General features: G+C 39.4%; 1 protein-coding gene across 3 annotated transcripts in view; it reads right to left on the bottom strand.

The window, feature by feature from the left end:
- Positions 1-4,001: 4,001 nt before the first annotated feature.
- The window catches only part of Tspan12 (tetraspanin 12), a 94,841-nt gene continuing 86,099 nt past the window's right edge, over positions 4,002-12,743 (bottom strand). For all 3 annotated transcript variants that reach the window (XM_042272823.2, XM_042272824.2, XM_076566162.1), the window contains exon 9: positions 4,002-6,022. In XM_042272823.2, coding sequence (XP_042128757.1) covers positions 5,717-6,022 — 306 coding nt within the window. In that variant the 3' untranslated portion in view covers positions 4,002-5,716. The remainder of the gene's footprint in view (positions 6,023-12,743) is intronic.

Here is a 12,743-nt window from a genome sequence, read left to right as displayed (position 1 = left end):
CTAGGAATAGAGTTTGCAGGATTTACAAGAGAGCAGAAAGAAGGCATTTCTGAGACAGTATTAATGGTCTACCTCTTGACTGTGGCTATGGTTACATAAGTGTTTGCATGCTATATATACTAAGACAGGCACCTCGATAAAGTTGCCTAATGAAATTAACTCGGATCTTCTGGTGTATACAAGATAGACCACTAATAGAGTAGCACTGAAAAGAAACAGAGAAATGCATGGCATCAATCAAAACTCAATACAATTTGGACTTATTCTGGATTAGTAGAAGGGATGAAATTAGATGGAGTAAGGGACCACTCTGAAGGAAGACTTTGAAGGACAATCGTGCCTGAAGATACTGAATCTCATGCAGGAGGATCTGGCTTTCTCACTGGAGGAAGACACTGAGCCTCATCGCAGGTGATAAAGACGCTGTATAACAAAGTGGAGAGCAGGGAATTGGAGTTCTAATTTGGTATGTACTAGATCAATAGTCTAAGTTGCTTTTCTTTGTTGGTAAAATGGAATTAATGGTGCGTACAAAGTGAAAAATAACCATGGAGAACAGTGGAAATACGTGTCTGGAACCTTGCAGGCTGTGCCTGCCTGCCACTTATGAGGCTCTCATGAATGAATGCACAGAAGCCTACAATTATCATGTTAAAATGGAAAATAAAAGAGCATTCAAGGTGATGTTCAAGATTCTTCTGTATGTGTGTCTGGGATTTGCTTGGTAAGTACTCAGTTCATCGGAAAGGAAAATGCGTTTTTAAATCTCAGGATCCTAAGAATGAACAAGAGCAGGCGATGGAAGCAACATGGCCGCTGGCAGTGTATTTTCAAAGGAGGTGGGCTCTTTTGTCATAGAAGGCTCAGTAGCTTATTTATTTCTCATTTCTTTACCTCCTTTGACACATCTGTAAGAATAGGAGTTCAGACAAAGAGAAGCTGTTGTTGCACCCTGTTTAAGATTCTCTTCATGAGATTTGGTCCTCAGCCCATTTTCTGTCAGGCTTCCTGAAATGGGAAAGCAATGCATAAAAAATTCTCAGGCTCCATGGTGAATTCTCCGCAGCGGCAGACTGGAATTTACAGCTGCCTGTAGACTTCTCCATCTGCATGTCCTGTAGGCATCTCCAACTCAGTACATCCCAAACCAAATTAATTACGCTTCCAGACTCTCATTCTCCTCCAACCTTCTATCTAGGTTAATGCCATTGCTAACGTACCAGGTACAAAATCTAGAAATATTGGTTATTTTACTTTCTATCCCATAACCCCAATGTCAACCTGCTGCTAACTTGCATACTGTAGTAGTCAAGTCTGTTTTATGCACCATGTTCCTTGACTTCCATCTTCTGGGGAGGATCTTTCTCTCTCGACACAAGTCCAGAAAAAGTCTATCTGCTCTTTACCCTGAGTTTGCAGAGTTGAAGCTCCAGAGGTCTCCTTTTTACTGGGCCAGAGTACAGCATGCCTTGTCCCCAGGGACTGGTAGGATGGCTGTTCCTGTTCCCCTGGGCCTCTTCCTTGGATAAAACAGTGGAAGTTCTGAGTCATGCATTTCCTTTTCTGAAAACATGTCAGCAGCTTAACATGGTAATCTACAGAATGAAGTCCCAAGCCCACATTTCACCCACTTCCTCTCCCTGGTATTCGTTCCAGCATCCGATGCTATGCAGTCACACTGAACTATGGGTCCTACCTTCACAATCATGTACAGGTATTTAAATCTCAGAGCCTTGACTCATGGGATGTTGCTATGAGCAGGGTAAGTTTTACTCCTCCTTAACTCTGCTCCAGGATCATTTCCCTGGTGGAACTGGCTTCATTCCACTTTCCTCCTCTTCTTGCTCAGGACGGCCACACTCACTGGGTACTCCTTTATTTACTTTTCCTGGGTTTATCACAAGCGTCTCTAACCTGGGTTTTATAAGCTTTATAACAGACATCATTTCTAATTGCCTTCTCAGAGTCTCAGGAGTGCTTTGAATTGCCTGTTAACCAGTCTAAAAATAATCTCTTAAATTTTTTATTTCAAAACCTGTGATTTTACCCAAAAAAGCTTTTTAAAGTTCCCAAAGACATAGTTAACAGTTTTCCCCCACTGTACCCAAACAGAGAAGTCCCTCAGCTCTATGGTATTAAATGCACTTTGTAAAGTTCCTTGCAGCTTTATTATTCCAGGTGCACCGCTACCATAAGAGGCCTTCATGGACCACAGCTATAAATGTCATTTGTTCCCATTAAGCAAATGTATTATATAGAAGATGATTGTCTAAATTTATGGTGACTATTCTAGAGTGTACTAAATCGGGTAATATATCAAAATACCTGTTTTAAAAAGTCAACTCCTATCATTTGAAGACTGGCATTTTCCTCCTATGCTCAATATGATATAGGCATGCTACATGACTATGAGATACATCAAAAGAGATGCAACCAAACTGAACAGCTATCTAAATAATTCAGGTGAAATGCATAGCTTTGTTAATCTTTGGGTAGCATAGGTGAAATCTGAGAAAGTGATTTATTGAAGTTTCATCCTATATAACTTCATATTCTGTTTCTCCCTTCCTCTCTTTCTCTCTAAATAGCAAGAGGCTCCCTTTGTTGCCCAGACTGGCCTTGAACTCTTGGACTGAAGTGGTCTTCCTGCTTCTGCCCTCCAAGGAGGTGAGATTACAGGAATGTAGCAATTCAACAAAAACTCTTTTGCTTTTACAAATTAACAACAATGAAATCTTAAATGAAAAGCACAGAGAAGATAAATTCACAGAAGTGAGCATACTTATTACATCAAATTACACTATCATTTTAGCTAAAATACGAGTTTGAAAAATAAAGACATTTTCTTTTCAGTGAAGATGCAGCTTACATATTAGTTACTGAGTTTGAAAATTAGTAATATTGTGTCCAATAATTTGAAGGACAGGTCTGTAGACTTTATTTTATACTTCATAACACATCCCACCCTACCCTTGTATAGTGAAAAAAAAATAGAAGACTTATCATTGACCCTGATTACTTGAGACATATGAAGGACTCACAAAGCCTGTTCTGCTTCTGACCTTTGGCCCTTAGCTAGGAAGACCTGAAACAAGACAAAGGGCATCTGTGTGTGTATATGTGTGTGTGTGTGTGTGTGTGTCTGTGTGTCTGAAGGGATGTCTTTTGTCCCTGACCCACAGGTTGGCTCAAGGCTGGCTTTTCAGTCCTCTCCTCTGTAGCTGGCTAGGGAGTGAGAAGGACTTGACCCTCAGGGCAACCAAGGTCCTCATGGTTGCTTTGAGGGACAGCTGTGCCAAGTACAAAGCTGGACATCTTGGCAAGGGAGAGCCTCAAAAGAAATGGAGTTGGGTCAATCTTAGGGACCTTGATGCCTGGTATGGCACAGAACTCAGAGAAAGAGGCAGACACCAGACAAACACTCTAATTTCTTTCACAGGAAGGAATGGGCCTCTGGATCTGGTCTGGGACCCTCATTACACAGCTTGCTCATGATGCTGCCTCCAGAGCTCCAAGGCTTCATCACATCTGGAAACATCAGAAAGCTCCAGAAGGGCTCAAAGCACAGGACATCGAAGGTGTTATCTGCCTACAAGTGGCAGATACAAGTGGGCCATGCCCACTGGGGCTGGGGCCTGTGACTTTGTTTTCAGGTGAAGGCGTCCTTATCCAGACATGCTGTTCCTCCTTATATAGTTGTTGATCTTTAGGTGACCACTTGAGGATGCCATCAAGGGTGCACTTCAACCCAAATGCAATGCTCTACTCCAGGCATCCCTGAAGATGGTGGTGGTATGGTGGAGGATCTTGAGGAACATGTCCTGGGACTGTGGGCTGCACCATTTTCAATCATGCAGGCCTCTGCCCATGCCTGCCCCTCCCATTCTCATGCCCCACCTCGCTAGTCTCTTCACTGATAAAAATCTGTTGTATACAAAAATGTGCACACAGTCCGGAACTACATAGTGAGACCTTGTCTTGAAAATAAATACACACAACCATCAGGCTCTAGAAAATATTTATTGACACCTGTATTAATTTTCTTTCCATAATCCAAGAAATAAACACAGTACACAAAATACAGTAAAATGCACTTTTCCCATTTCAAATAAATATCTTCTACTTTTTTTAAAAAAAATTAATGTTCTGTGTAATTTGCCACAGTGTATTAACTGGTGAAATAAAGCAAAAGTTCCCTCTAGTTAATCTATCACTTAATTTAGAGATTCCCATGAGCATCTCTCTGCAGATCATGTTGTTTCTCTGTAAAACTGCATCGACTTCAAGACTGTTGCTTCTACTTTGCAAAAGAAAAGCATGAGCTCTTTGACGAAGTGTTTATTATCAAGAAGAATCTTCACTTGGGAGAAAAAAGCATCAGAATTTCTGCTGAATCAACTATGTATAAATTTGTAGTTAATACTTCCTGTAGCCAGAGTTACAATGATTCTTATGTATCACACTGGTAATTTCCAAAATTAGTGGTTAAGAACTTAAATTAACAGTTACGGATGTAATACAGACCCAAGACAGAATTTAAAAGCTCTGTTGGTGGGAAAGACAAAAAGTAATAGTGCTATATAAGACAAATTTATCATTTTCAAATATCGTTATCTACTGAATTATACAGACACAGCACAGACTTATATACATATATATCCCTGATAAGTTTAAGACAATGTGTTAGCTCTTACAAGTGTTATTAATAAGATTATTTTAGTAACCAACAAAAATTGTATTTAGGTAGTCACCAATCTTAAAAGGTTTTTATATATAATTGAATCATCCTCAAAACAATACATCATCAGGTAATAAAGGTCATTAGTATTGTTTAAATTCCTATGTTAGCAGTCAGCTGATAGTTTATAGGCTAGCCAGAGGAAGTTAGTTACCCTCACAGTAGCTCCAATGCCACCATGAATGGTTCATTTCCATGAATGGATGCAGAAACGGTGCTCAAACTGTGTCACCTCAAAACATCATTGTGCTCAAAAAACAAACAAACAAAAAGCATGCAGTGGTTGTTAACACTACCCTTAGCATTTTGAAGAGCACCAATCATCGTCTGTGTGTTATCATGTGGAACCTTTGCTGTGGAACATTACTTTAACTATGTAAAGGTGTGTTACATTCGTTAATGCTGCATTTGTTTAACAATGTAAAGACATGTTGCTTTGCCTGCCTAAGGCACCTGATTGGTCTAATAAAAGGCTGAACAGCCAATAGCTGGGCAAAGGAAGGATAGGCAGGGCTGGTGGGCAGCGAGAATAAGTTAGAGGAGGAATCAAGGCTTGAGAGAGAACAAGAGAAGAGAGAACAAGAGGAAAAGAGAGGGAGATGCCCAGGGCCAGCCAGTCACCCAGCCACCAGCCAGCCAGACACAGAGGAAGCAGGAAAAGTAGGACATACAGAATGAAAGGACGGTAAGAGGCCCTGAGGCAAAACATAGATGAAGAGAAACAGGTTAATCTAAGTTATAAGAGTTAGTGTTACAAGCATAAGATAAGGCCGAGCATTCATAACTAATAAGTCTCCATGTTATGATTTGGGTGCTAGCAGTCCAAGAAAGCCTACTACAAATCTTTCTTTGTTTTAAAGAGTGGAAATTATATGCTTAGACATTCTTTTGCAGAATGTTTAAAACTTTCTGAAACAGATAACTGTGCACACCAAAACTCACTAGTGCCACAAGTTTGTGATTTCCTTTTGACATTCTTCATAATTCTTCCATCTCAAAGTGTGTATTGAAGCTGTTTGCCATTGACGTATGCTCAAAGATCCTTGAAAGGCTTGGTTTTAACAGTTCTACTGAGTGACATGACAGGTGCTGAGAAGTATCATTCTTCAGAGACAGCATTTGGTCTGTCCCAGGCTCCCTTCTATCGTAATACAGAGCCCAGAGCAGAGTAATGGTGAGAATCATGGCCAGGATTTGTGTCACACCAATGGAGATTCCCAGAAACCTTAGCACTTGCAGTTGCTTGGTTCCTCTCAAAAAGGAATACATTTTCTTCCCACAACCCTGGAAAAGAAGCAACATAATCAATTTCACGTTTTCTGTGTTACACTGTCAAAAACAATGATTTAAAAAAATAATCTGAATCAGTTAAGTTCATGAATTTTAAGTTAGTGATTTTCAACCCATAGAGGGTGGTATGTACCTTGAAAAGTCCACTTAGCTAAATCCCGCCCAACCTTTTTTTGTTTTACATACACACAGACTTACATAAAACCCAGCCTCTAGACTTATTAAATATTTTGTAATGGTAGCTGCTTTTCACTTGAGAATTTTAATATAACCTTGGGTATATAGGTTTATAAAATAGCTATACCAATAAAATATTTACTGATAATAAATCATAAAGAAATGTATTTTAAAATAGTTCTTTGGGACTGGAGAGGTAACTCGGCTGTTAAGAGTGCTTGCTTCACAATTAGGACCAGCGTTCGATGCAAGCACCCATGAAACAAGACAGATGTCTTGTGCATGCCTGAACCTCCAAGTTCAAGACAGTGAGACAGGAGGATTAATGGGGTTTCCCGCCTGGGCCCACATTTGGGGAGAGACCCTGTCTAAAAGACAGAGAGCAACAGAGGAGGGCACCAGATGCCCTCTTCTGATTTTTGTAATTAAACACAGGCTAATACAGCTGCACACAGACAGACAGACAGACAGACACACACACACACACACACACACACACACACACACACACACACACTACACATATACAAATAAATAAGTAAATAGATATTTTTAAAATTTAGTATGCATATAAATTTACCATTTATGAAAAGCTGAAGAAAATTTGCATAATATTAAATGGGTGCACTTGTTTTTAACATGAAGAATTGAATCTTGGTTGAACATTTCAGATTGCTATGTTTTATCCTACCATATGCTTCAGAGTTGACCAATGATTTTATATAATCTCCAATACCAAGGATACTGTTTTGGATAAAATACATAGTGGCAGGAGTATGTTTAGGTCCATTTCAGAAATAAACTGTTGGAAATTCTATTTTAATCCCTAGTCAGCATTCACTTTATAATTTTTAATAAACTAAAATCAGTAACAAATAAAGCAATCTTAAAGTCCTAATTCTTCTACAGTATAATCTAAAGATATATTAGTATAATTTTTACATGGTGCAGAATGATGGTAGGAAAATAATATTTTTCACAGTTACACACTTGTTTCTATAAAAGCATTCAATTTTGTTTTCACAGTTAAAAGCACTGCAATTGGTAGTGTATGATAGTCACATGTCCGAGCTGAGTGTCTTAGGCATTGCTGTTGTCTCTGTATGGAATGAACAAAAACAAGTGTACCCGGAACCAAAGCTGCAGTGACCCTTGTGATGTGACACGGACAGATGCTGTTAAAAACACCTTGGCTTCATTACAGGTTTGATCTTGAATTCACTTTTGGTCACTTCACGTTCAGAAATCCTTTACTGTTGCCAACACTTTTATAACACCCCACGTGTGATCACAAGCCAGTTTAAGAAGTTATGATCTAAAGAAAGTTGGCAAGTTCTTGGTGTACACGAAAAGGACTAGCTAGAGAGTATCTCAGGCTTTGCAGTCTATAGGGTCTATATTGAAACTTTGTATTTCTGCCATTGCAATGCGGAAACAGACGCTGACAGTAGCTAGTGAATGGAGGTGGGTGCTGCTATGAAGTTCCTTGCACAGAAATGCACCAGGCCAGATTTAGCTCAAGGCCAGCAGAGTCTGCTGACTCCAACCTAGATTTATCCAGATTATTTCAAAACAATGGATTATTATTATTATTATTATTATTATTATTATTAATAATTTATTTGCTGCTGGGCTGTAGTAATGCCTCACTTGATAAGATACCTTTCCCCTAAAAATCAAAAGCATCTCCTCAGTCTGCTTCCAAACATGCTGTTGCAAGTGAGTAGAGCTGTGTCCCTCACTAGCTCTGTATACTGCAGAAAGGGAATGAATGGGGATGTTTCTGTCACAATGTAACATCTGTCCTACCAGGTACGGATCTGAAGCATACATATTAAGTTCCCATACAGGTCACAGATAACTTGACTTGAGAAAAAGGTTTACAAGGTCACTGGTGGTGCTTAGTTTCATGAGAAGCGTCTAACAAGAACCTGCATCGTATAACAGGAAGGAAGGGGAAGGGACACAAAAGTAGCAGAAGGAGAACTACTCTCTGTCCTATAAGGATAGGTATTTAGAAAGCAACTGCGAATCACATTGATTTAGGAACGTGACAATTGTAGGCTGTCTAGGGCCCATGACCTCACTTGCTTCTCACCTCTCACCAAAGGTTCTTTTTGCAGCATGGAGAAACCATTACAGAAATCCACAACTGGTCACAGTGCAGATGACAATTAACTGTAGAGTGTTCTTCCCCCACTGATGCGCCTACAACACAAGCCCTACACCTAAGGCACAGAAAACATCTCAGAAGACGGGGTAGAAAGATTTGAAGATTCAGAGGACCAGAATGTCAACTGCAAGATACTTGTCACCTATTTATTATAGGGAGCTGCATGCGTGAATTCTCAACAAAATGGTGACTTAAAAGACCTGCACAATGGCAACACCAGTTGATATCCCAACCCAGACAGGAGAAATCTCACAAAACCCTACTCTTAGATGAAGAGCTATCAGCAATTAATGACTTCTAAGAGAGAACGAGAATCCATGTGTTCCAGAGACAGGTTCTGAGAGTCTCTCCAACCCCAAGTGGTCAGCCCTAAACATGTGTAAGGATGATTAACACTAAATGAACCTACTGTGTTGTGTTTATACATACATATAGTTTTATAACCATAGTAATTAAAGAAGAAGCCACGAAGCTGAGAGAGAGTGGGGAGAGGGGAATGGGAAGAGCTGACGGAGGGTGAATGTGGGGTGCAAGAGATGCAAACACAGTACTCATGCATGAATAAAAGTAAAAGGAGGAAAAATCACGACAGAAAAATAGAGAATAGAAACGAAGAGACGGTACTGTGACAATATCTGCACCGTCATCTTCTTGAGAAACCAGTGTCTTGTCTCTGGGGACCTGTGTCCATGGTGAGCACATGGCTCAGAAATAATACACTCTGCTAAAGGGAATTTAATTTTAAATTAAGGTGAATAGCTGAGATATCATTTAAGAATACATCTTAAAAACCTTGAAAGCTTTTGGTTTCCAGTAAAAGTGACTTAGTGTTTATCCTATAAAGACAGCCACTTGAATACAAGGAAATTCATAAATGTTTAAATTACTGCCTCCTTGTCTCCTTTACCAGAGTCCACAAAGAATTCTTATGACTATGAGAACTAAACATGGAACCAGTTATCATTTCACATATCTTAGTGGAGGGAAGTTCTTCCATTTGCAAAAATACTAGTTGGTAATTTTACTCCAATAATGAATCACATCAAAGCAATAAGAAACCCTATAAAAGTAGTCAGATACTTTGCAATAAGTGCCTTTGCCTGGTAATAAAAACTTTAAAGAAAAAAAAACAAAAAACAAAGAGTTATCCATCTTACCAAAAGTAAATTTAAAGTTCTTAAGAGTTTATAACATTTAACATCAACTTGTAGTCATGTTTCTGGCTTTCTTACCACAGTAAGAGAGGCGAGCACACACACTGACCTGCACAAGTAATCTGTAGAAAACCAAAATACTCATCACCAAGACAATTTAACAAAGTTCAACAACATTTTAAACTGTTCCACTCAGGTATCTATTGGAGCCTAACCATTTTAAAAATGTTCATGTGTAATCTTTATGTGGAACACTGTAGTACCATTATTAATGAATAAAGCTTCAGTATTCTCACCTTAAAACAGACAATAGGAGCCACTTGTTTGGGATATTGGGAGGATCAAATAACAAACACTCAGAATTGTGTCTAGAACACACCTAGAGCAAAGTGAATACTAATTCTGATCTCTGTATCAGCCTATGGATTAGAAACTAAATGCAGATGGAGAATTGGATGGCCAGCAGATATAAAGTAAATGACAAAAATACCAAAAATATAGCATGATTTCACCAACAAATACTGATGTTTTAACCTTTGCTACAAGAGCCAAAGTGGTCGTCAATATTTTTCCAGGAAAGTGAAATTACTATCCAAAATGTCTACCTGCTATTGGGAGCTTAGCCCGCTAGCTAGCCTCCTGACCAAGCTGACAAATAGTTTATATAATTAGAAAAAGTTACTTCAAAACCATTTAAATTCAGAAGTTTCAAACACATTGAAAGTTAATGTAGATAGATACCTCCTTTAACTTTATCACTGAGAAATATGTATCATATTCTATCAGTGTCTCAGGAAATGAAAATAAAAGTGCCTTGGGTGATGTGGGCTGGTCTTTGTCCCTGTTTGCCAGTATTGGGGTATAAATATGAGTCTTTAATGTGTATGAAAAATTAGCATGGAAATTCTAATATTTAGTTAATAATAAGTTTTAGAATGAAAGGTAAACCATTCAGGGATCCAAATTTTCAATTAAATGGGAAAAGTAAGTTCAAAGGATCTATTATGTAACACAGTGACTATAGTTATTAATGTATTTAAAAAGCAAAGCATTCAGAAAATATCCATGCTGGTGGCTCAATCCTTTGAACTACAATATACCAATTATTTCATTTTTACCCCTTCAATAGTCTCTGGAACTTAAATTTTGCCTATATATTTTTCATTTTTGCATCAAGTCTCTCTTCCCTTTAGAATTATTCATATTTGACAGAAAGCTCATAGGAGAGGTAGTATTTCTTTTTCAAATATGCAGGTAAAGCGTAACAGAAGTTGGTCAAGTACAATCTGTTGGGCTTCATATTTTGGCATTACGGAAACTTGGTGCTGATATTTTTCAACATCAAATTTAGCTTTTAAAAGGCACAGTAAATTGTATTATCCAGGATGCATTGGGAATGAGATACATTAGTTAATATAGACTGTTCTAGAGTGAGGTGGATCTTGGAAATCAGTAGGCTCCCTTGTCATTTTTTTTTAAAAGCATGGCTGAAAATTAGTGACATCAGCAAAGTGGGCCCAGTAAGACTACCGGGCAGTGTCTTTCACACAATCAATGACAGCAGAGCAGAATCAGTCAGACTCAACTTTTTCAGAACTCTGGAAATCAGCCAAAGGTTTGCAGCAATATGAGCAGCATTTATTCCAGAAAGCACCTGGCTTTCAACAAGAGCAAAAAGCTTTGTGGCATTTGGATGTCCCCTGTTCCATCTTTCTCCCCAACTCTGCAGTAGTCTTGAAAACTAGCAGTCTACCTACATCCATGGTGGATGCTGGGCACAGAAGAACAGGATGGAGTTGATGCCTTTTTAAAACCTAATTCCTAATGAGAATTGCCATTATTTGTCAAATCTGGTGATTCTCTGAAACTCTAGGTTGTTGTTGTGTGACCCTAGAGCTCAGCCAATGGATCAGCTTGGCCCTGGAAATGTCCACTAAAGACAGAGTGTCTGCTGATCACAGAGGCTGCTAGAGATGTTGATTGACATTTGTACATTTTGGGGAGCCAAACAAATGCTTAGGAGACATCACAGTTGGAGAATAATGACTCCATGGTGTGATTGGAAGAGTTCTTGTCAATTTTTGAGGATCTAGAAAATTACATATATGCCCAAGGTTATACATGAGCTTGGTAAAGACCTGAGAAGGTCCTAACATCTCATTTCTCAATGGCCTTGAGAGTCTGTGAATCCTTGAGAAAAGGCTAGGAGATTTTCTTTTCTTTTCTTTTCTAATTTAATTTAATTTTACATATCAGCCATGGATTCCCTTGTCCTCCCCCATCCTCCCCCCCCCCCACCGGCCTTCCCCGCAGCCCACCTCCCATTCCCATCTCCTCCAGGGCAAAGACTCCCCTGGGGATTCAGCTCAACCTGGTAGATTCAGTAAGCTAAACGATTTACCGGCTCCAATCATCTAAGGAAATCCCTGTGCATTGATTAACTGACCCCAAACTACCTGAGCAGAGACTTCAAAGGCCATTCATAACAAAGAATAACACAGACAGCATATAATTAGTGTAGAAAACTCAATAGGTCAACAGGCAACCACAAGAAACTTTTATGGCATAGGGTGGAGGGGTTCTTAACTTATGTGAAATGCCTAGCTGGAAGGACAAAAAGGAAACAAGGAAGAAAGATACAAGTAAAGAGAAGGGTAATGAAGGTAGGAAGGAAGGAGGGAGGAGAGGGAGGGAGGGAGGAAAGGAGAAAAGAAAGAAATAATTACAAGATATGGAAAGAAAGAAGAAAGGCTCACATGCATAGCATAAAAATCTTTTAAAGGAATCATCAAGGTGCACATCTAACAAGAGGATTTCCCCAGTCTCACTGGTGACTCTTACCCACACAGCTCCTACTCTTGCTGACAGGGTCTCCTACATGCCAAACTGGCCTCAAATTAGTTCACTATGTGGCTAAGAATGGCTACTTCCTGAGTGCAGAGGCTACAGCTGTGTGCTACCACGCCTGACTTATGTGATGCTGGGGACCAAATCCAAGGATTCCTGCATACCACATATGCACTCTTCCAACCGAGCTAAGTACCCCCATACAACTAGCTCCTACCTGTCATTTCTGCACCGGAAGTACCTTTCTAACAGTATGAGCTGGTCCCCGTTCTGTGCTCAGCCCATTCCTTCCCATACAACCGGGCCAATGCTGCCACACTTTACCCCATAATGCATGTATCTAGTTCCTTCTAGCTTTCCAAAA

The sequence above is a fragment of the Peromyscus maniculatus genome, chromosome 3 (genome assembly GCF_049852395.1).
Source record: "Peromyscus maniculatus bairdii isolate BWxNUB_F1_BW_parent chromosome 3, HU_Pman_BW_mat_3.1, whole genome shotgun sequence".
Lineage (NCBI taxonomy): Eukaryota > Metazoa > Chordata > Mammalia > Rodentia > Cricetidae > Peromyscus > Peromyscus maniculatus.
The sequence above is the reverse complement of the archived record's forward strand: the minus strand, read 5'-3'. Positions and strand labels throughout refer to the sequence as shown.